Here is a 26,209-nt window from a genome sequence, read left to right as displayed (position 1 = left end):
TCCTGGTTTCCGGTACTACGTTCCGGGTATTAGCTATTTGATATATTTGATGTGTAACATTACAATCGGGTACCAGCCAATCTACGTGTGTATGTGTACATGATTTACCGCCAAAATGACCGACTTAAAAAATAGTCCATAAACGTTCCGTATAATGATATGCAAATTCATAATTAATCGTAACTTTTTTATCTTTGTATAATTAATATAACAAAATGGATTCCACAAAATTGAAAATAGCATTATTTTACGAGGATTTCTCATATTTTTTCCACTTCTGGCGCAGTAATACGTATGTTTTGAAGAAGCTCGAAGAATTTGACAAAGTGAATTGAGAAGGAAACGGATAGATATACGTTCTTGCTATCAGGTAAAACAATATAAATGTACAGAACAAACACATTTACTTCACACAAATAGTACAGGCTTAAGCTTTTTATTGTCTAGCTTATACACGACTGTAGTCAAGTGTTTAAACGACGGCGGTGACATACTGGGTCAAGTCTACGTAAATATGTAAACATATCCACGTGCTATTAGGTAGAACGCATCGTCTTCTTCTTCTTCCGAATACGGGAGTAGACTCCTAGGTAGGAGTGTAAAAATATCGTAATGCAATATCTACAATTTTTCCTCCTTTATACATCGTTTAACCAGATATATTTCTCCTTTTTACATCGTTTAACCAGATTTATTTCTCTTTCAAATACACTTAAACACGGGTTGTATGTACGTATCTTTTCTAGTGTTTTCTTGTTGTTATTAAAGTTCATTTGTTGATGTTTAGAAATTTTTGAACGACTGAACACAGAAGTGAATGAATGCAACAATATATATACTGAAGACTTGGGCTGTACAATGATAGTGTACGTATATCATACTGATAATCATTCTAGCAGTAATTATGTTAATTTAGGATGTAATGTCTAATGACAGGAATTCATGAGCTATGCCTCAGGCTTTCTGAAAAAATATCAATGACAATGTAAACAGGAACAAAACATTGACACGAATGATGCTCTCTTCTATGTAATATAGTTATTTAGGTATATGTGTTGCACAAGTTTCAATTAAACTTAAGTTATAAAACTTTTTTTCAGGGCACAAACCCACTTTAAAGAGACTTGTCTACTGCCATACCCATCCTATTTTCATGCACCATTTGCAAGCAAGAGACTGAATGGTTTGCAAAATTAAAAATCAGGACGGTGTCCAATTAAAACAAAAGAACTAAACTGGATGAATATTGTAGGAGAAATCTAGACATGCTAGAGGAAAGTTTTGATTTGTGAAATTGGTTTTCCCGAAAAGTCATTCATCCTAGCCTGCAGAAAGGAACTATAACTGTCCACCACCAACTGACGAGCTAATGTTGAGCTTCACATATGGAATTACTCAAATACCATCAATGTCTATGTTTTCAGCACAGATTTCACAATTTATGACACAGCTGTGCTTTTTCTTATACCGTTAAAGAGTTGTATACTAAATTTTATTTTTTTATCAATAAATATATATTATATTAATTGTGTCATCTAAGAACAAAGTCTTGTATTTTGCCAAAAGATGCATACTAGAGAATGAAAGTGGTGCAGTTCATTTTGCTTTGGTATATAGAATTGAATTACAATTGTTCATGTTATTGGAATGCATATAAAAATAAGGAGATGTGGTACAATGTATATGATATTTAGTGAGTTTATCAAGCAAAAGTGAATAAGAAATAGGTATATGCAGTTACAGGTACTACTGTACAATCTCAAACAAGGAGAAAAACTCATACCGTAAAGAGAATTTCATATTTACAAGTAAGTTTTGTTTTTGCGTTGAATAATTTTCTTCTATTGTTTTAATTGCAAATATGGGAAGTGGTTAAAATGCTAATGAGACAGCTGTTATATGGCCACAGAGCCTTAATTGAAAACTTCTTTTTCATTCATACCGGTAGATTTTGCCTGGAGTTAGAAACATATCTGCCAACTTTTCAAAATGCACATGGGGGTTTTACGTGAAAGATGGTTCATATAGTCATACAAAACCTTCAAGGGGGCCTTCAAATGGAAGCAGGACAAGTCGCCCCACTGGCTAATCGGCCCACTTTTTAAAAAAACACCACAAACTGATTTATCAAATCACCCCACATGTGAAATTGGTTAAATCATGTTTAATATTACTCCTGCCAACTCGCCCCACATGTGAAATTGGTTAAATCATTTTAAATCAGGGTTCTCGCTAAGGATTTTTGAAGGCGAGTCCAGGGACTGGTCATTTTTGGCCACGGTGAGTCATGGTAACTGTGTTCAGTTTATTCGGTCATTTTTGGCCACGGTGAGTCATGGTAACTGTGTTCAGTTTATACAAAATATTTCAATATTCATGTATTTGTGGACTCACCAGTTTTGAAAATGGTGAGTCCAAACAGATTTTGTTGAGTCCAGGACTCATGGACTCGCCTTAGCGAGAACCCTGTTTAATATTACTCCTGCCAACTCGCCCTACTTATAAAAAAACGGTAATTTTTAGATTAATATATATATATATATAATTAAAAATAAAAACTCGCACCACTTTAATGAAAACTAATCTACACAGAATACAAACAAACCGAAAATTAATTTAATTACTATTATTGATATATACTGAAGAATAAATGTAAGTTTTGAAGCTTAGTTATTTGCATAACAATTAAAAGAAACCTGTTAATTGTATCATAATGCAATATAAGGAATTGAACTTATATTCAATGGGATAACATCTTTTTCCAAGTTAGTGAAAAAGTGGGGCTATTTGCTAATGGGGCGATTGTCATGGATTCCCTTCAAATATATTCTAATGTGGTTTTTGGCTTCTTCTTGCATTAACAAGCTTATAGCCATTGTTGAATTAATTGTTTTCTTTAAATAGTCGACAAAATTGCTCTTACAAAATTTCCATTTGGGAGCCTCGAGCTGGATGGGGGAAATACTCTGCAAATACTGACAGTTGGCAGGTATGGTCATAAAAAAAGTTGACATGTTACTATGTACATTTACCATTATGTTACTAATACTTGATGTTCTTGCTATACACACAGTACAGAGACTAGTCAATCTTTGTGAACTATTTTTTTATGGGAGTCATAGAATATGCGTATACAATCAATAATTAAAAATAGTCTATTTATATTGAAAAGGAAAAGTTCTTATATGTCTAAAGAAGAGGGACGAAAGACACCAAAGGGACAGTCAAACTCATAAATTTAAAGCAAACTGACAAGGCCATGGCTAAAAATGCATTTCATGGCGAGGCACAGAAAATATACTGTAAACAGAAGACTATAGATATAGGTGAACTAAGGTACAAAAGAACTCTAAATCTTAAATTCTACAAACCACCTCTGTTCTATGGAAGATAATGATATAACTGGACTAGAAATACACACAACCTGTAATTAACTGCCTTTACAGCGCTTTCGCGCTTTGATTTGGTAAAGATATTGTAAAATATCAGCCACTCCACACAATGTGAAGCATATTAGCTCGTCAATGTGAATCTTTCTCTGTTAAATAATGTAGACTAAGTGAAACCATCTTATTTTTTGTAGGATTGGCAAGTTTAGTGAAATGTATTTTAGCAGCTCGACATGGTATAATACCTCCACAGATCAACTTTATATCACCAAATCTAAATATTGAGGCCATAAAGGAAGGGAAAATAGTAGTTGTTAAAGAGCCAACCGAGCTGAAAGGTTTGTAAAGTCATTGTAAAATAAACTAATAGAATAGTTTTTTCAGTTCACCATTATAAAGTTATTTAAGGTAGTCTGCCATGAATGAAGTTAATATAAAGTTTTGGTCATAATATCTTGAACCTTAGTCATATGTTTATTTTGAGGTAAAAATTGAAATATGCCAAAATTACTATTTTCTTCAAAATTAAAGTGAACATGGACATTCGATAGTTAGTCTTGGTGTCCTTCTACTGCATATTTGGACACACATTTTTCTGTTCAATTCAAAGTGTGTCAGGTTTATTTGATAAGATAATATTCTATACACTTCACAATCTAGCAAAACAATGTATGGATTGAAGATATATGATGCATTTATTTGTAAATCCTCTTTTTTTACAGATGGCTATATTGGTTTAATGTTTAGAATGACCAATTGTATGGATTGAATATATATGATGCATTTATTTGTAAATCCTCTTCTTTCAGATGGCTATATTGGTTTAAACTCCTTTGGATTTGGTGGTGCCAATGGACATGTGGTTTTAAAACCATTCAAAAGGAAAAGAAAGGCTATGGGTTAGTTATAGTTATATGTTGTCATCAGCATGATCATGCTAATATTGGAATTTATTTTAAAAGAAACCTTTAAAATGGTTAATAATACAGTTTTTAGTTGCTAGCTCAACTTCATAAACTTAGCACTTTAACTCACAAAATATTAAGAGCACTTTGAAAAAGTAGAAAAAAGGTCTAAATGAAAACGATTTTTTTCAACAAATTAATCATCATTCTGCAAAAAAAATATATCATTTTGTTCTTCTCTTCCCTTAAAAAATAAAATACTTTCACTAGTAATATAAATGTTTAAATATGATTTCAGGAAAAACGTTTTGTCTGATACCTGTTACTGCTCGTACTGTACAAGAACAAGAAGCAATTCAAGATTTTGTGTCTAAAAATAAAGATGATGTAACACTAATGTCACACCTAAGTTTATCATTACTCAGTTATGATGTTAGAAGACAAATAAGAGGATATTTTATATCAGATCCAAATAGTCAAGGTGAGAGTTAAATGAGTCCCCTATGGATGAAGTCTGTCTGTCTGTATGTCCATCCTTCAGTCCAACAAATGGTCTGAGACCACAATTATTTTGTAGTGCATTTCTTTTAGAACATAAATGAAAATTGAAAAAATCACACATGTGCTTTCTCAATGAAATTTTTACAGTGTGTTGTACTATTTCAGGGACAAATTATATCAAATTTATAGAAAACTATGTTTAGGGCGTCTTGAAATCTTTTGACAGCTTCTGAAGTGCTAATTTTTAACCTTTTTCAGCTGGACCAAATCACTACTTTCCTTGAAAATTCTGGACCCAAGTTTTTTTACAGTGTAATTTCACCCCCTACTAGCAATTTGAGGCATTAAACATGGAGAAATAAATTTGGAAGGGGTATAAAAATTAATGGCAAGTAACCCACTGTCAACACTATGGACTATATTCGTGAACAACGAAAATCAAGGGACGACAAATGTTGTCTCGGACAAAATCAGGTTTCCACACTTTTTTTTTGCTTGAAGATATTGACTTGATATTTGTTATAGTTTACACCATGACATTTTGTTCCTGTACAATTCAGTTTTAACCAGTGTAGGACTATGTATTGTAATTAGAATCATAAAGATCTGTTCTAATCATCAAGACTTCAGTTTCTTAGTATTTTTTTTAGCCACTTGCAAAAGTTAGTTGTCTCCCCTTTTTCCTGCACCAATAAAACTGACCTCCATAAAATTGAACAAAAAGTAGAGACAACAAATTTAAATGTTTTGATGAAGTACAGATTTCCTTTAGGTAAAGAAATATATTTCAGGAAGGGCATAGTGTACTATGGACAGGTATTCTTGTTAAACATGATTCCATTGCAATAATTATTATTATTTTTTAATATTGGAAACAACCACAACTTATTAATCTCATTATTTGATTTTGCAGAGCTGACACAAAGATTTTCCAATGAAGCACCGACTTGTTCAGAACTTTGGCTTTGTCTACAAGATTTTATATGGGATATGTTAGACTTTAATCCACAATTATTGAATAATGGCTGTTTTATGAAGTCTATTGTTCAGTCACAAGTTGTAAGTATGTCGTTGTTTACTATGGATTCATTAGTATTCGTTGGATACCAATTTTCGTGGTTACAATAGAAACACAATTTTAATATTCAATAAATTACAAACTTTCTAGAGAAATGTATGTAGACTTTGCCAGAACCCCAAAATTAAATTTCCACGAATATGCAAGTTTTCCTCAAACCACATAAAATTGGTACCCACGAACTAAATGAATCCATAGTATCTGGAATAAACATTACACACCTGAATTCAAGGGTGACATAAGAATTTAGTTCAATCATTCCCAAATGATTGAATATGTTGGTTTGAGGCTATCTGTACCCTTTGACGATCATCTTTTCTGTAGTTCCAATTATGGGTATTTTAAATCCTAGAAAAAACAGCAAGTTTGCACACAGTATGCAATTGAGAAACTTGCAAGTAAAACCAAATGAAAGGACCAGATGCTGAATTAAAAAAAAAAGACATATCTTGAAAGTTGAAGTCGGAACTTTTAAAAACAGTAAAGCAATGCACTGCCACAAGATCAAAATAACTAAGCTTTTATGTTGCAATAAACTTTTTAATAGAAGTATTTCTAAAGGTAGATGTTTTTAGAATCCATTTAATATTTTATTCTTCAGATTGTAAAGGATAAGATTGGATTAAAGATGATCATGACAGAGGCTTTAAAACTTCCTGTCAAACCCACTACAGCAAATGGATTTGTCAAAGCTATAGCAATAATGATAGGTATTTATAAAAATAATATTTTCTCCAGGAATTTAAAACTATTATTAAAAAAATGCAGAAAGTTCTGAAATTTCCCCAAAAAAATATTTAATTTGCTTTATATATAACTGGAAAATAATGACATAATAAATAGATTCACTCAATAATTATCGATCACTCAAATGTTGCAAGTATGAGAGACTCTTCCCCTTGTCTTAAAACAAAATTATTTGATTTGAGTTATTATTGATATGTTCATGTCATTATATAAAATTGAGAATGGAAATGGGGTATGCATATATAATTTGCCACTGGACACTTAAAATCCACCCATTCATCTATGCAATCATCAAAACTTGATGTAAAATCTGTTAAATCAAAAATAAGTTTTGAATGCAAAAACACAAGACTCTCATAATTTACTCCTTGGATACTTTTACAATAATTAGAGCTAATTTCTAATGCATGTAGAGTAAGCCTTTGGTTCGCTTGCCCTGCATTACATGTAATAGTATTCGTTTATACCAATTTTAAGCAAATTAAGTCGTCTTGCAGGCCTCCAGATTTTTTTGAAAATTTATTGTTCACCCCAAGAACCGGTTTGGCCACAACATAACAATTTCAAGTTTATTTACAATTTATACTTTGTGTATATGTAAAGTATGTTTAAATGAACATATGTTCTCATAGTTTATGACTTTATGCCTTATAGGTTGAAAAATACAGGCAAAGTTTAGATGTTTATGAAGTGTCCTATATTTTGACTTTAGTGGAACCTTAATTTGGATATTGTACAATTGTAAATTGGATTGCATTCAATCAAATTTCAATGTTATATATTCAGGTTTAACTGTGCCTATTGATGTTGTTTGCAGATCTTAGTTAAAATGCTTCAGCTGATGTTTATATGAAAACAGCTACGTCTGACAACAAGCTTAAGGAAATTATCCCTAAAGGACATATTTATTTATTTTTATGGCCCTGCAACAAAGTTGTCTATGCCATATAGTTTTACCCTTGTCCGTAATTCCGAAATTCCATCATTCCGTCATTCCGCAACAATCCATTATACAGAGTTTCTAAACCCCTTCAGATATTAGGCTGATTTTTGGTATGTGAGTTAACTATGATAAGTTACAGATTAAGTTTTGTTCTGCTTCACTAATTTTTGCTGAAATTACAGGCTTTGAATTTGGATAAATTGTTGAAAATCACAGTTTTACAGACCTTTTTTCTAAACTCTTTCAGATATTGGACTGATTTTTGGTATGTGAGCTTCAGATCAAGTTTAAGTTTCATTCCACTCTTATGTCCCCGCAATGAAGTTGTTGGTGCCATATAGTTTTACCCTTGTCCGCAATTCTGTAATTCTGTAATTCCGTAATTCTACTACTGGGATAAATTTATAGGTTCATTATGGATAGAGATAATTGTAAGCAGCAAGAATGTTCAGTAAAGTTAGATCTACAAACACATTACCGTCAACTAAATACAATTTTGTTATGAATCCATCTGTGTCCTTTGGTTTATGATATGCACATAGACCAAGGTGAGCGACACAGGCTCTTTAGGGCCTCTTGTTTATATTTAGGTATTGTTGATTGTCTCCGTGCTGCCAAGGTAAAGATTTCAGGTGTATATGGTATTGGTTTGTCAGAAATTGTAGCATGCTATGTGGACAATAGCTTGACCAGAGAACAGTGTTTGAGAGTTGCATATATTATAGGACAAACTATAGAAGAGCATTCCAGACACAGTGGTTAGTATAATAATAGATCAAGAAGTAAACAAGGCTTTTGAAAAAAATGCCTACCTTTGTTAAGCATTTTCCATTACATTTGATTTTCAATTTGGATAATCAAGAAGCATTTGTTTTGTATAAGGAGCTAAGCCATGAAATCAGGAAACATCTTGTTAATAGGAAAATATGCACAATAAAGAGTTTTAAAAAAACTATTTCAATAATTTGAACTGACTGCATATTTGTTTGAAAAACTTGTTTATTTAAAAAAAAAGGTATATATTCAGTGTTACATCTAAAGTTCATTTACAAATGGAAATATATATTCATTTGTATATGTTGAATAGATCTTCTGCAACAGTGAAATGAGAGTTGCAACGTTTTTTTAAAGATTTTTAATGTACATCAGATACGAAACTTTAGTTGATGTTGTTATGTATTAAAATTTCAGCAAAAGACTACAAGATCTACAAAGTAAAGCTGAGTCTGCAGGAGATGTATTGTTTAGGTCCAAAGGTCAAGGTATTGACAACCTTATCAGATGACTCAGCAATTATAGGGGTTGCCAATGGATACACAGATAAGACTCTAGAACTGATCCATGATAAAGGTAAAACTGTGGTCTTCAAAATTGATCAGACATTCATTAACTTAACTATAAGTGTAAGATACTGACATCATCTGATACAAGAATAAAAGGATATGTTATGATTGCCAATGAGGTGCCTCTCCACCAAAAAATAAACAATATAGAATTTGATACTTGTTTACTTTTGTCCATAAATGATCACTATTTTCTAACTTTTGTCCATAAATGATCACTATTTTCTAGTACAACTGAACTTCCAATAATCAAAATTTATTTGTTTCTCTTGACTTTTTTAGGTGGTTACTACCAACAACTGACAGATGGTATAATACTATACTGTAGACTGTTAGATAGTCTTACTGAGAAAGTAATGGAGAAACTAAAAGTTGTCATCCAGGAACCAAAGATGAGGTATGGAATGGTCAACTTATGTTGTAGCTTCTATATCTGAAACCATTCACTATTTCAAGACTTCTTTCAAAATAATTAATAGTAAACAAGACACAACATAGAAAACTAAAGACTACCCACCAAAACTTGGGGTGATCTCAGGTGCTCCCAGAGGGTAAGCATGTTCCACATGTGGAACCCGTCCTGTCGCTCATGATATTAAAAACCGGGCAAAAAGTCTTAATTTGTTAGGACACATTTGTGAAAAGGTAACAGGATTGTAGTGACCACTTCAAAAACATATCCCAAATCTGTGAAACCCATATTCCATAAGCGTCTGTAAAATTTATGACAGGGTGATTTCAATTACACCATTTGGAACTTATGGTTTAATAGTTTCCATATGAGCATGCCTGAGAATATCATATAAATTAGGAGATATATATACACTCCGTATGCAGGCTCTGCTGGAATGTTGCTTCATAGAAATGGAAAGTTTGGGAAGCTGGAATCATCTTGTGCTTAAAGTTTTGTTTTCAACAGACCCTCATTGTCAATTTCTAGATGTTAGTCAAAATATGAGGTAGACTTAACTGTATCTATTGTATCCTTTCTTTCTTTTTCAATGGGATAAATGTGTTAAGAAAACAAGCCAACAAAACCATAGAACCAACACAAAGCGTCCTTACTATTTCCTGTTTTTATGCCCCACCTACGATAATAGAGGGGCATTATGTTTTCTGGTCTGTCTGTCCGTCCGTCTGTCTGTCCCGCTTCAGGTTAAAGTTTTTGGTCAAGGTAGTTTTTGATGAAGTTGAAGTCAAATCGACTTCAAACTTTGTATACATGTTCCCTATGATATGATTTTCTAATTTTAATGCCAAATTAGAGATTTTACCCCAATTTCACGGTCCACTGAACATAGAAAATGATAGTGCGAGTGGGGCATTCGTGTACTGAGGACACATTCTTGTTACTTATAATTATTGTTCATATCAAGACTTAATTCACAGTAGATTTACACAATACTGCCCTATATTAAACTGCAGCTGCATATATAAATTTCAGATCAGGTTTGATGAAGAATCCTAAACACTTACAACACCCAGATCAGTATGTGGACAGTGGTGCCATTAGCAGTATCCTGAACCGAGTTGTAAGAGCCAATGATATTCTACAATCCATGCCATCCTATGTAACACTCATCAATGTTAACTTGAATGGTGTACAAGCTGTGATTAGTGAAGAATCTAAATCTATTGACTGTAAACCATGCCCTGTGTCCTTCCTGAAGACATTAGGGGAGATTCATATGATTGGTAAGTATCCTTCCTGAAGAATTTAGGGGAGATTCATATGATTGGTAAGTGTCCTTCCTGAAGACATAAGGGGTGATTCATATGATTGGTAAGTGTCCTTCCTGAAGACATATGGGGAGATTCATATGATTGGTAAGTATCCTTCCTCAAGACATTAGGAGAGATTCATATGATTGGTAAGTATCCTTCCTGAAGACATTAGGAGAGATTTATATGATTGGTAAGTGTCCTTTCTGAAGACATTAGGAGAGATTCATATAATGATTGGTAAGTGTCCTTCCTCAAGACATTAGGAGAGATTCATATGATTGGTAAGTATCCTTCCTGAAAACATTAGGAGAGATTCATATGATAGGTAAGTATCCTTCCTGAAGACATTAGGAGAGATTCATATAATGATTGGGAAATATCCATCCTGAAGACATTAGGAGAGATTCATTTGATTGGTAAGTATCCTTCCTGAAGACATCAGGGGAGATTCATATGATTGGTAAGTGTCCTTCCTGAAGACATTAGGAGAGATTCATATAATGATCGGTAAGTGTCCTTCCTGAAGACATTAGGAGAGATTCATATGATTGGTAAGTGTCCTTCCTGAAGACATTAGGGGAGATTCATATGATTGGTAAGTGCCCTTCCTGAAGACATTAGGAGAGATTCATATGATTGGTAAGTTTCCTTCCTGAAGACATTAGGAGAGATTCATATAATGATTGGTTAGTATCCTTCCTGAAAACATTAGGAGAGATTCATATGATTGGTAAGTATCCTTCCTTAAGACATTAGGAGAGATTCATATGATTGGTAAGTATCCTTCCTGAAGACATTAGGAGAGATTTATATGATTGGTAAGTGTCCTTTCTGAAGACATTAGGAGAGATTCATATAATGATTGGTAAGTGTCCTTCCTCAAGACATTAGGAGAGATTCATATGATTGGTAAGTATCCTTCCTGAAAACATTAGGAGAGATTCATATGATAGGTAAGTATCCTTCCTGAAGACATTAGGAGAGATTCATATAATGATTGGGAAATATCCATCCTGAAGACATTAGGAGAGATTCATTTGATTGGTAAGTATCCTTCCTGAAGACATCAGGGGAGATTCATATGGTTGGTAAGTGTCCTTCCTGAAGACATTAGGAGAGATTCATATAATGATCGGTAAGTGTCCTTCCTGAAGACATTAGGAGAGATTCATATGATTGGTAAGTGTCCTTCCTGAAGACATTAGGGGAGATTCATATGATTGGTAAGTGCCCTTCCTGAAAACATTAGGAGAGATTCATATGATTGGTAAGTTTCCTTCCTGAAGACATTAGGAGAGATTCATATAATGATTGGTTAGTATCCTTCCTGAAAACATTAGGAGAGATTCATATGATTGGTAAGTATCCTTCCTCAAGACATTAGGAGAGATTCATATGATTGGTAAGTATCCTTCCTGAAGACATTAGGAGAGATTTATATGATTGGTAAGTGTCCTTTCTGAAGACATTAGGAGAGATTCATATAATGATTGGTAAGTGTCCTTCCTCAAGACATTAGGAGAGATTCATATGATTGGTAAGTATCCTTCCTGAAAACATTAGGAGAGATTCATATGATAGGTAAGTATCCTTCCTGAAGACATTAGGAGAGATTCATATAATGATTGGGAAATATCCATCCTGAAGACATTAGGAGAGATTCATTTGATTGGTAAGTATCCTTCCTGAAGACATCAGGGGAGATTCATATGGTTGGTAAGTATCCTTCCTGAAGACATTAGGAGAGATTCATATGATTGGTAAGTATCCATCCTGAAGACATTAGGAGAAATTCATATGATTGGTAAGTATCCTTCCTGAAGACATAAGAAGAGATTCATATGATTGGTAAGTATCTTTCCTGAAGACATTAGTGAAGAATCTAAATCTATAGACTGTAAACCATACCATGTGTCCTTCCTGAAGACATAAGGGGAGATTCATATGATTGGTAAGTATCCTTCCTAAAGACATTAGGAGAGATTCATATAATTGGTAAGTATCTGAAAGGAAGATCTAGGAATACTGTGGATTCATTTATTTTTGTTGGTACCAATTTTCATAGAAAGAGGAAATCTTGCCTGTTTGTGGATATTAAATTTTGTGGTTTTGGTAAAGTCTACATACATTCTTTCAGAAAATTTTTAATTTGTTGAATATATTTGTTCCCCTAGGCCTGTAGCTGTACCAACAAAAGCCACAAAAATTTGTATCCAACAAATATTAATTAATCCACAGTACATGTTTTGTTGATTTTATTTACAATGCATGCTAGGATAAATATCTAGTCAAAGTGTGTCTTTTCATCTTCCTTTACATCATCACCAGGAAAGATTTCTTGTTATATTGATTTGGAAATTATCATGAATGACATTGGAAAGTAAAACTATTTATTTTAATGACCAATGAAATGGTTTTATGAAATAATATGATAAACAAACATAGCAACAAAATGATAGAATAGATGTTGTATCAAATGGTCCCACAAGGAGTATATCAGAACATTATTTTATACCATAATGAACAACAGTTTTATTATGTCCAAGCAGTACCAGAGAGAGCATTAAGTTTTATACTTGTCTATCCGTATTCATGTATGTCCCAAAGTTGGTTTCTGTTCTCTAAACTTTAGTTTGCCTCAACCAAATGTTATGACACTTATACAAATGCTTATTACCACAAAGTACAAATCAAGTTTACATTTTGCTGGTATCACTTTTACCATTCTAGAATGATGCCCTTTTACAAATGGAAAAATTGATGAATTTGTTGTTTCCATTCTCGAACTTACCGGTAAGTTTGCCTGAACCAAAAGCTTTGAAACTTACACACAATACTTATAACCACAAAACTCAGGTCAAGTACAAATTTATGAAGTGTCACTTTTACAGTTCTTCAGTTATGTACCTTTATTCTCTAAGATATGCAAGCGGGGGCATCATCTGTGTCCCATACACAAATTCCCCATCTATTTAATATATCCATGAACATGCAAGTTTTTTTCAAATCCACGAAAAAAAATGAATGCACAGTATGTACCAATTATACTTTTTATTTTTTGACAGGTCAGCCAATGGATGTCAGTGTGTTTTACCAGTCTGATTTCCCATTGGATGTAAAATCTCCATCAATTAGTTCTCTTATTAGATGGGATCATTCCTACTCATGGTCAATACCAGATTGGCCAGAATTCTTCTCAAGAGGTTTGTATAACATGACTTGATATAAGAATGCTTACAGTGCTATATAAAAGGATCAAAGCAACAGTCATTTAAACTTTTATTTAGTAGCTTTTGGAATCACTTATCTTTACTATCCATAAACATTTATGACCCTGAGGGTTTACGTTCATCTCTAGCCAAACTTGTATGTAATTTTTTATTTCAGTGAAGGATGAAGCTGTTATGCTGTACACTATCGACCTCAGGGACTCAGAGGGTATACATACATTACTAGCCAAACTTATATGTAACTTTTTATTTCAGTGAAGGATGAAGCTGTTATGCCGTACACTATCGACCTCAGGGACTCAGAGGGTATACATACATTACTAGCCAAACTTATATGTAACTTTTTATTTCAGTGAAGGATGAAGCTGTTATGCCGTACACTATCGACCTCAGGGACTCAGAGGGTATACATACATTACTAGCCAAACTTATATGTAACTTTTTATTTCAGTGAAGGATGAAGCTGTTATGCCGTACACTATCGACCTCAGGGACTCAGAGGGTATACATACATTACTAGCCAAACTTATATGTAACTTTTTATTTCAGTGAAGGATGAAGCTGTTATGCCCTACACTATCGACCTCGGTGACTCAGAGGGTATACATACACCACTGGCTACACTTATATGTAACTTTTTATTTCAGTGAAGGATGAAGCTGTTATGCCGTACACTATCGACCTCAGGGACTCAGAGGGTATACATACATTACTAGCCAAACTTATATGTAACTTTTTATTTCAGTGAAGGATGAAGCTGTTATGCCGTACACTATCGACCTCAGGGACTCAGAGGGTATACATACATTACTAGCCAAACTTATATGTAACTTTTTATTTCAGTGAAGGATGAAGCTGTTATGCCCTACACTATCGACCTCGGTGACTCAGAGGGTATACATACACCACTGGCTACACTTATATGTAACTTTTTATTTCAGTGAAGGATGAAGCTGTTATGCCGTACACTATCGACCTCAGGGACTCAGAGGGTATACATACATTACTAGCCAAACTTATATGTAACTTTTTATTTCAGTGAAGGATGAAGCTGTTATGCCGTACACTATTGACCTCGGTGACTCGGAGGGTATACATACACCACTGGCCAAACTTATATGTATCTTTTTATTTCAGTGAAGGATGAAGCTGTTATGCCGTATACTATCGACCTCGGTGACTCGGAGGGTATACATACATTACTAGCTAAACTTATATGTAACTATTTGTTTCAGTGAAGGATGAAGCTGTTATGCCGTATACTATCGACCTCGGTGACTCGGAGGGTATACATACATTACTAGCTAAACTTATATGTAACTTTTTATTTCAGTGAAGGATGAAGCTGTTATGCCGTACACTATTGACCTCGGTGACTCGGAGGGTATACATACACCACTGGCCAAACTTATATGTAACTTTTTATTTCAGTGAAGGATGAAGCTGTTATGCCGTACACTATCGACCTCGGTGACTCGGAGGGTATACATACACCACTGGCTACACTGATTTATCACAGCTGGTTAGCCATATCACAGAAAACTTCAAAAGATCATTCCTTGGTAAGACTTCAGTATTTGTAAGTTTGGATTTAGAAATACAGTAGTATTTAATTAAGGAATGACTGTAATATTTTTTCTGTCTATTTGAAATAACATAAAAAATGTGGTGCACACTGAATAACGTGTGTAGCAGGTTATTAAAAAAAATAACAGTGTGCACCACATTTTTTATGTTATTTCCAATAGACAGAAAAAATATTAGTCATTTCTTATAATTTAATTCTAAATTCTATTTTAAACCGTAGAAAACCATGAAAAAATGTTGATGACTTCAGGGTCACATGACTAAATTATGTCTATGGGCTCATAACAAAATAACGTCAGCCAATCAGAAGACGCATTACATCCAAAATTAAATTATTTTCCAATACTGAAATGAATGGTATATGATCAGAGAAAATGGTGTTTTTTTACTTGGTATGCCTAGGGGATTGTAGTTTTTGTTAAAGATTGCACGAAATGGAATCAAAACCCTATGTTACTGACCTGGTATCGAAATCTTCCAACGTTTGTAACTACCTTTTTATAACACAAAATATAGTGCATTGATCATAAAATTCTATAAATCCTATCCATGACAGAAATTTATCAATGTATTGTATGCTCAGATACTCAAGGCAAAAAACAATGTTACACTTGTCAAATAAATTACATTACTTTTGCAAGGTTTAGGAATCTAATATCTGGTCTTAAAATATAAATGATGTCATTATAAAAGTCATCTTAAAAAATTGGAATTATCTCCCATTGGCCAGAATTATAGTTGAATCAACTACAACCAATGCTTTCATTGACAATGCAATATTTGAATTTACTTCCCACTGATAAATTAACGCAATCTTTACCCTTTAGTGCTTACATGCACTTTGATTAATACTTTCAACACTACCATTGTAGGAATCAAAAGCTGCGTTGGACAGAGGAATAACTTTCTCCAATTTAGATCTCAATCAAAATACAGATACAGTAAATGCACTTCTCCAAGGAGCTGTGGTACAAGTTCTACAGGGAAAACAAAGATTTGCTGTACATAACAATGGTAAAAATAAAATTATTAAGTCTGCTTAACCATACACAAATATAGAAAACACATATAATGTCCAATACAATGTCAAATGATGTCCAGCTAAATATATTTCATATTTTATAAGGAAAGCACTCAGTACCATTTAAGCTGAGGATTTACTATACTTAACATATCGTTCAACAGTAACAAGAATTTAATACTGTGGATTCAATTATTTTCGTGGATTGCTGAAAACTTACATATTGGTGGATATTTGATTTCATGGCTTTGCAAATCTATCTATACAAAGCTTATTAAAAATATAGTATTCATTGAACATTTGAATTTGTGGTTCACCTGTACTCACGAAACCCACAAAAATTGGTATCCAACGAATTATAACAAATCCACAGTATTCCATGGTTTTTCAAATTATACGCTTAAAGTATGGTCAACAGAAGCTACAAATACAACTATCCCCATGAAAAATAGAATCAAATTATGTATACTTACTGAATAATTGGCATTTTTAGTGATTGTCTCTGGCTTGTCTGACCAAACTTTGTTTCTGCAACAAGTGACAAGATTAAAAAAATAAGTTTAGGAATTTATAGTACATACTTGCTTGGCACATTTCTTATTTTAATTTATTGATTTTATATAGAAAATTCCAAAGCAAATTGTAAACATGACAGTTTGAATATTTAAATGCTTGTTTTGTATAATTGAAGTTTTCTTTGTATTGTTTCAGGAATAGTATTGTTCTCTGGAAATTTCATGTTGTCATCTGAAAAGTTAGAACTTCCTAAAATACCAGGATATGATTTAGATGTCAATGAAAACATGGAAGATGCCGAAGATGGGTAAGTTATCGTAGATTTGAATAAAAAAAGATTTATCCAAATTTTCCTTTGATCTTACCATGGAAGTAATATTTAGAAGGAACAACAACGTCGTCACTTCAAAGGTTTCATCTGCGTTACCGCCCATCTTTCAATAACTTGTTAATTGGTTCAATATCTGGCATGGAAGTTGATTCTCCGCATGTGATCGATCAAATCACTGACACTTATCGGTCATTTTCGTGTTCACGGAGAACTACGAACAGACAAGTTTTTGTCCTTTATACGTGCGAAGTAACCCGAATAGTGCATTCCTTACATTCCGTTGATGTACGCTGCCAAAAGAGTCATTCGTTCAATTTTTATTTTAGTCCAATTTTTGCCTATTTTTGGTTAGTTTGATCATAATAGTTTAAACCGACAGCTATCACATAGAAAATTGGAGAACAAGATTGTGTCATTTCAATTTTAATATTTACCGACAGTTAAGAAAACATTTCCGTAAGTTAAGAAGATGATTGTAAAAAAAAAATACATTTGAACCCCCTTTATTTAATACGAAAAATCTTAATCCTTCGTGTATTTATAGTCAATTAAAATATTCACAATACTAAACGGTTCTATCCTTCAATTTAAGGTCTTCATACATAAACTAATTTGTGTAAAAATGAATTTACCGTAAGACAGATAGATTCAAGCCCATTTCGTCGGTTTGTTATAATTTTTGCTGTATAGCTTATTATATTAATACAAGCATTCCACAATAATATATATTTACGAAAATATTATCCCCATTTTAGTTGTCCAGTTTCAATAATGCAATCAATGACATTTATGAAATATATTTTACATAAATTTAGAATACTTGAAAGTAAATATTCTTTTATTCAATCTCGATTAACTTTGCACATTTCAACAGTAAAAAAATCTATGCCTACATTTGCCTACACTATTTTGTTAAACATCATGTGAAACCTGATCGATTCAACGGTATTTATCTGTTTAACTCGGGATCCGCTTTTAACCGGAAAATACTTTTAGAACAGTTTAAAACAAAAGGTAAAAAGCAAAAATATGCTAAATCAAATACAATTTTCCATGTTAAACTGCTGTAGTTTGAACAATTCTCGTCCGTTTTTCAAGTTTTTTACATCATACGACTTCATCTGAAGGCAGAGGTTTTATATGATACAGCGCCACCTTCTTATTAATAAACCTCGGATTTCACACAGGTACTTTAAAATTACCGGACTCGATAAAACCATGTGACTGATAAGAAATTCCAGATGCAATTTTACAACCGTGGTAACGCAGATAGTAACCAAAGGGGTCTTACCGCTGAGACTATAATTGGATGAAATGGTATGACTTTAGTACAGAGCTCAGCATGCTATAAATACATGCTAATTAGTCGTTGTTATTCCTTCTAAATATTACTTCCATGATCTTACTGACTAATTGTTTCCTTTCTCCCCACAGTAGAGTGACATGAAAAATTATCCCTAGAAACTAAGGCCACATGTGCTGTTGTCAACAAAATTAATAATCATAGGTAAAACAGCTCACGAGAGAAAAACAATCTTGATTAGATGACTGACAATAATTTATAAAAATTGGGTATACATCAATCCAACAAAAACAACTAAAAGACATCTAGAGGTTGAGATTTAATACCTCCTAAACATGGTATGTCACATCTGGTTTCATATCAAAAAGAGTTGAAAAAGAATATTCCCTTGAAATTGACACTTGTAGCAAATTAACCCTGAATATCATTGCAATTTTTCTTCTGAGAAATCAATATATATATATATGTATCTTGAGTGTGACAAAGCACTTTTCTTCTTAATGTGTCCCACTAAAATATTTTGGCACCTTGAGACGACATGGTAACTAAAGAAGTTTGTAAATTGTTTTTTTTATCCGATGATGGTTATTTATATTATATGCAATGAAATTTTACTGAAATATTGGAAAGGATAAAACTTTACTTGTGCCAAATATTTAAAAAAAATAATCAATAATGATATTACTCCAAGACATTCTTAAATATTCTATGGATGTCAATACACTATGTGAAGCAATATCACCTAAAGTACAAAGATTTGTAAACAAGTTAAACAGAGAGGTATATGTGAAGCAATATCACCTAAAGTTCAAAGATTAGTAAACAAGTTAAACAGAGAGGTATATGTGAAGCAATATCACCTAAAGTACAAAGATTTGTAAACAAGTTAAACAGAGAGGTATATGTGTAGCAATATCACCTAAAGTACAAGGATTTGTAAACAAGTTAAACAGAGAGGTATATGTGAAGTAATATCACCTAAAGTACAAAGATTTGTAAACAAGTTAAACAGAGAAGTAGTTGTTAAGCAATACCCATATATGTGGAAAACACATCTTTTTTAATTACTTTCAGGCGATCAGCACTAATTTCAAACAAAGTCAATACTTGTTCAGGTCCACAAGAATTAAGTACAAACTACACAAAATAAAAGTGTTTATTATTGCATGTATTTTAAACTGGAAAATTTTCACTAGTTTGGAAAATCATCACACTTTTTTATATTTTCTTTATTTCAGTGATCTCTTACAAAAGACAGAAATATTATGGGAAGATAACTGGCTAGATTTCATCAATACAGTATTGGAGTTTAACATGGAATATTTGGAAGGTGGATTGATAAAAGTTATGATTGATCCCATTGCTGTGCAGGAAGAGGTCAAAGACTGTGCTAACATACTGGCAGTGGCGGAAAAATACACCGGTATATATATGATCATTGGATAGATGTGAAATTGTTACTTATGTAGATATAAGAACATGTGGTATGAGTGCTAATAAGACAACTCTATATCCAAGTCACAATTTTTAAAAGTAAACCATTACAAGTCAAAGTAAGGTCTTCAACACTGAGCATAGGCTCACTTCGAACAGCAAGCTATAAAGGCAAAAAAAAAGGATAGTGTAAAACCATTCAAATGGGAAAACCAACAGTCTAATCTATATAAAAAAGAGAAACATTTATGAACCACATTAACAAACAAACAAAACTGAACATCAGGTTCCTGTAACGAAACATGCTTTAAACAATGCTTTGGGACCTTTATGCAATTATCCAAATAATTTTTGATTAAACTATAGACTATAATACAGACCATTTAGCTGGTTATATTCTGCCACTAGTGTAGGGTTACTGGTCCAAATTATATTTTATGAGAGGTTCATTCAATAATATTGGTGTTATTTCTGTAAATTTTTTAACCCTTTCCTCCATAAAGACGCCACCCCCTTTACTCCATAATGACGCCTGTGTAGTATCTCAGTTGAAATGCTTTGACTATAAAGTGTCTACATCAGACTTAATAAAATTTGTATCTGACTAAAATTTATTTGATGGAATATTTGTTTTTCCCAATTCATTTTAAAAAATCTTATGCAAATGAAGTATGCAAAACAAAAATTTCAATGGAGGAAAGGGTTAAATGATGCAATACTTATTGAAAATGGTGATGTTGCAGGTATTGCATTAATTCTGTAATTGTTAATATTGCAACTTAACTTTTTTGTTATATTCTACGGAAAATATATCATGGTTTCACAATAAATTATATTATTTTCAGGATTATGCAAAGCTGGATCGCTTCTTGTACAGAATACTGTCACCTTTGATAAACCTGCAGTTACCAGAAAAAGTAATGTTAGTGAATACAGCATGACAGCTGTAAACATTGTGTTGGCTTACAGCATCCAGAGTCAGAAATCAGACAAAATAATGGTCTATCAGGGCATTAATAACAAAACTAAAACAGATGTTCTTGGACTGGTCCTAATGACAGGTAACTTGATAGTAATTTAATCTTTAGGTATTTTTTATTTACATGTACAAGAAATGAAAGATGATCTAAAATGATGGGATCTCTATGTAGCACAACAAAACAAGGTATCAAAGCCAATTTGAAATTAAGATTATTATGTGTACCATGTGGATACTTGATTTCATGATTTGAACAAATTCTGCATACAAGCGACGTCACAAGCCTGTAGAAAATTTGAATTGTGTTGATCAGTTTACTGTGTGGTTCACCTCAGGGTTTCCCCTGGGTTAATTATTTTTTTCGCCACCTCTTTCGTCAAAACAATATATTTTTCGCCACTTTATTATTTTTTTCGCCAAGTAACATAAATATTTTTTTTTTTTTAATTAACCTTTTTTTCTACCCCCCCCCCCCCCCCCTCCCTTAAATAAGATATTTTTTTCCCATTGTGACTATGATTATTCTCTCAAACTCAAAAGGTGCCACTATTCTTTTATTAATAAACAAGATGTAAGTCCTGGAATATAACAAGTAAATGGACATGTTTTTATCATATAATACCAGTATAGTTTGTAGGGCAAGTTTCTTTAAAAGAAAAATACTGATGTGCCCCTTTGTACCAAGAAGTTGTTTTTACAACAAAACAAAAGCTTTCATCACATGAAATTGATCCCTCATTTCATGTGTAATCATTACCTTGAAGGGTTACTCTCATTCGAGGGGTTGTTCCCAACCTTTTTGATAAATTTCTTCATAACGAAAGTTTTCTATTCTTGACCATCGTAAGTGAAAAAGGTGAGACGTAAAAAAAAACTATGCTTGAAACACGTGTGTCACTCAAACGACTTGAGAGTAGTATTAAAGTCACAGGATAATTAAGTTATTAATCGGAGTTTTTCTTGCTTTTGAACGTTTTTCGTCACAACAACATATTTCTTTTCTTAACTATCTTTGAAAGGAGAGGAGACGTCAAAAGTTTGCTTCAAACACATGCGTCGCAAAGCTGTAAATAAATTTTGTATGTGACAGTTAACGGCAGCCATTTAACCATATCATTTTGTCAAACAATTCAATCAACACCTTTATTAATTAGTCTTTTGTTATCGATAGCTATAAAATGCAATCAGCTTATTATTGATTTTCTGTCAAAATCTTAATGAGGTCAATGTGAATTCCGAGTATTGTCTGATTGGGTAAAGTCCGAGAAACTCGGAAAGAGTAAATAAACAAGATGGAGGGAAATAAATCGTTGTATATATTTCTTTCGACAAATTCTTTCGCAAATGACGAATTTTTATCGCCACAATTATTATTTTTTCGCAAATTGCGAAAATGGCGAACGCCAGCGGAAACCCTGGTTCACCTTATCAACAAAAATAAGCTCCCCTTCAATAATAATGAATTTCACATAGATCTAAATGCAAGCATGCTTCAGTTGACCAACTTGTGAGATAACTCTACAGCATTTGGCTTGAAACTGTATAAATATAGATGTTTAACAGATCCATAGTTGAATTAGATATAAAGGATTTGCTTTATTTTCTGTCCAACTTTTTATATACTTTTTTCTGTCTGTGGCTATAACATTTAAAAAAATATATATTTTTCACATCTGATTGCATTTGACTATAGAAGCATTCACATCATATGTAAACATTTAGTTTTTGGACAGTCTTACAATGATGGTATTTATTCAACAGAAGAGGATGTTATCTGCAAAGAAATTCCATTAGCAGCTGATGATAAGTGGAGAATTGAAGATATTGAGCAGATAATTCCGTACCTGATAGCTTTGTTTCTACTTTCTGAGTCTACAGAGTTTGTAGAGAAACCAAGGTTATTGGTCTGTCCTCCTATTGGTAAGTACTTTGAATTTTTATGCCCCACCTATGATAGTAGAGGGGCATTATGTTTTCTGGTCTGTGCGTCCGTTCGTTCGTCCGTCTGTTACACTTCAGGTTAAAGTTTTTGGTCAAGGTAGTTTTTGATGAAGTTGAAGTCCAATCAACTTGAAAGTTAGTATACATGTTCCCTTTGATAAGATCATTCTACTTTTAATGCCAAATTAGAGAATTTAATCCAATTTCACAGTCCAGTAAACATAGAAAATGATAGTGCGAGTGGGGCATCTGTGTACCTGGGACACATTCTTGTTTAGATTTGACATTGTAATAGAAAATGATAAGTATCACTCCTTTATTCTCAGCCAACTATTTTATTTCAAAATTATGACAGAAGCTTAGACTATAGTGACATAAAGTAGCTTGATAGAATTCAGAGAAGCTTGCAGACATTTATATAGGACTTTAAATTGGAGATTTGTGAATCAATGTCTTACCTCTTCAGAAAATAAGCCATATTTATCGGGACTATTATCAATGTTCACTCAATGCAAGTTAGATAGAACATTACAGTTCTTCTATAACAGCATGAAAAACAAAACATTGATCAACTTGCTTGCTATGTTTGCTTGGTTGTTTACAAACAGTAGGTAGGCGAAGTTTCTATCTTTTTTTTTTATATACTGGGATTTGATTGGACAATAAGTCACTTAGAATTGACATCAAATGAATTTAATGTTTGTTGTACAATCAAATTCCAGTCAAAAGTAAACAGACTGAAATAGACTACCTACCTGTTGTTTACAAACATCCAAACAAATATAGCAAGCAAGTTAATCAATGATTTGTTTGCATACTTTAATAGAAGTGCAGTAACTCTTATTACACAACATATTTCAGAATTTCTTTTTTCCAATTATACAGTGGTGATATACTCATGGCTGGAACAAGTGAGGATCGCATCAATATTTTGTTTTCAGATAAAGTCGAAATAGGGCTTGGTTGCTGAGTAGTCTAAGTAGTTACTACTGTAATCACTAGCCAGTCAAGACTGAGGTTGTAAGTTCAAACCCTGCTTGTTAGGGTGCGCTCAACTCTAATCTTAATTGACTAAGATTGACAGTTTTCCTATTGAAGTCATGGTTTTCTCCAGGCACCATGGCTTCCTTCACCAATTTAAACTGGTTGTCACGAAATAGCCCAAAAGTGTGATTAAAAGTCGCGTTAAAAACACAAAAAATAAAATCTATCAGTAGGGATGAAGTTTTATACGCCCTCCAAATTTTGACGGGACATTATGGTATACAAATGTCCAGTGTCTATCCGTCTGTCTGGCATAAACATATCGCACCGTAACTTGAAAATGACTTATCCAAATTTCATGAAACTTAATATAGTTGTTTCTTATCTGTATACTTTTTGGTGAAAATAAGATTTAAACTTTTTGAGTTACGGCACTTTGTAACTAAAACAGGGGTGGTTTTTTTTCACATGTCGCACTAGTACTGTATCTCAAAAACGATTCTTGATTATGGCATAAAACTTTGAACACTTCTTAGTTATTTTAATCTGAATATCTGTTTACTTTTTTGTGATGATTCAAAATTTCATTTTTGAGTAATTGAGTATTTTATAAAAAAAGGGGGAAGGTTTTTTTACATGTCGTGCCATATCTCAAAAAATGATTTATGATTATCGCTTAAAACTTTACACATGTCTTTGTTATATTAATCTTAAGATCTGTATACTTTTTATACGCCCGTCTAAAATTTAGAAGGGATGTATTATGGTATACCTCTGTCCATCCGTCCGTCGTCCACACTTCGGACAATAACTCAAAAACACTTTCACCAATTTCCATGAAACTTAAGTGAATTGTTTATATCTATTGCCTTAAGCTTCCTTTTGGTTTTTTTTTAATTTCAGATTTTAAGTTTTGGATTTATGAGGCTTTATTCATAAAAAAGGGGGGATTTTCAACACTTCGAACAATAACTCAAAAAAGCTTTCACCAATGTCCATGAAACTTTGGTGAATTGTTTATATCTATTGATGTAAGCTCCCTTTCAATTTTTATAAATTTCAGATTTTACATTTCCGTGTTATGAATTTTTATGCTTAAAAAAGGGGGGATTTTCCTAAAGCATACAAGACAAGTTAAAAGAGCAACCGGCGTATCATGCGCTAAAGCGCAGCCCTTTATTGGTAATGATTCAAAATTTCATTTTTAGCTCACCTGGCCCGAAGGGCCAAGTGAGCTTTTGCCATCACTTTGCGTCCGTCGTCGTCCGGCGTCTGTCGTCCGTCGTCGTTGTTAACTTTTACAAAAATCTTCTCCTCTGAAACTACTGGCCCAAATTGAATCAAACTTGGCCACAATTATCATTGGGGTATCTAGTTCAAAAAATGTGTGGCGTGACCCGGTCAATCAACCAAGATGGCCGCCATGGCTAAAAATAGAACATAGGGGTAAAAAGCAGTTTTTGGCTTATAACTCAAAAACCAAAGCATTAAGAGGAAATCTGACGGGGAGTAAAAATGTTTATCAGGTCAAGATCTATCTGCCCTGAAATTTTCAGATGAATCGGTCAACATGTTGTTGGGTTGCTGCCCCTGAATTGGTAATTTTAAGGAAATTTTGCTGTTTTTGGTTATTATCTTGAATATTATTATAGATAGAGATAAACTGTAAACAGCAATAATGTTTAGCAAAGTAAGATTTACAAATAAGTCAACATGACCGAAATGGTCAGTTGACTCCTTTAGGAGTTATTGCCCTTTATAGTCAATTTTTTACCATTTTTCGTAAATCTTAGTTATCTTTTACAAAAATCTTCTTCTCTGAAATTACTGGCCCAAATTAATCCAAACTTGGCCACAATCATCTTTGGGGTATCTAGTTTTAAAAATGTGTCCGGTGACCTGACCATCAAATCAGGATGGCCGCCACAGCTAAAATAGAACATAGGGGTAAAAGGCAGTTTTTGGCTTATACCTCAAAAACCAAAGCATTTAGAGCAAATCTGACAGGTTGTAAAATTGTTTATCAGATCAAGATCTATCTGCCCTGTAATTTTCAGATGAATCTGACAACCCATTGTTGGGTTGCTGCCCCTGAATTGGTAATTTTAAGGAAATTGCTGTTTTGGTTATTATCTTGAATATTATTATAGATAGAGATAAACTGTAAACAGCAATTATGTTCAGCAAAGTAAGATTTAAAAATAAGTCAACATGACCGAAATGGTCAATTGACCCCCTAAGGAGTTATTGTC

General features: G+C 33.1%; 1 protein-coding gene across 1 annotated transcript in view; it reads left to right on the top strand.

The window, feature by feature from the left end:
* Positions 1-26,209, top strand: part of LOC134722320 (fatty acid synthase-like) — a 60,559-nt gene that overhangs the window by 14,011 nt on the left and 20,339 nt on the right. The window contains exons 10-25 of the mRNA XM_063585928.1: positions 3,584-3,727; positions 4,199-4,288; positions 4,593-4,775; positions 5,709-5,854; positions 6,475-6,583; positions 8,154-8,321; positions 8,755-8,913; positions 9,189-9,303; positions 10,351-10,601; positions 13,697-13,834; positions 15,293-15,423; positions 16,321-16,462; positions 17,181-17,292; positions 19,858-20,042; positions 20,899-21,114; positions 22,794-22,952. Coding sequence (XP_063441998.1) covers positions 3,584-3,727; positions 4,199-4,288; positions 4,593-4,775; positions 5,709-5,854; positions 6,475-6,583; positions 8,154-8,321; positions 8,755-8,913; positions 9,189-9,303; positions 10,351-10,601; positions 13,697-13,834; positions 15,293-15,423; positions 16,321-16,462; positions 17,181-17,292; positions 19,858-20,042; positions 20,899-21,114; positions 22,794-22,952 — 2,448 coding nt within the window. The remainder of the gene's footprint in view (positions 1-3,583; positions 3,728-4,198; positions 4,289-4,592; positions 4,776-5,708; positions 5,855-6,474; positions 6,584-8,153; positions 8,322-8,754; positions 8,914-9,188; positions 9,304-10,350; positions 10,602-13,696; positions 13,835-15,292; positions 15,424-16,320; positions 16,463-17,180; positions 17,293-19,857; positions 20,043-20,898; positions 21,115-22,793; positions 22,953-26,209) is intronic.

The sequence above is a fragment of the Mytilus trossulus genome, chromosome 6 (assembly GCF_036588685.1).
Source record: "Mytilus trossulus isolate FHL-02 chromosome 6, PNRI_Mtr1.1.1.hap1, whole genome shotgun sequence".
NCBI lineage: Eukaryota > Metazoa > Mollusca > Bivalvia > Mytilida > Mytilidae > Mytilus > Mytilus trossulus.
Note: the sequence above shows the minus strand (reverse complement) of the source record. Positions and strands in the feature narration are given on the sequence as shown.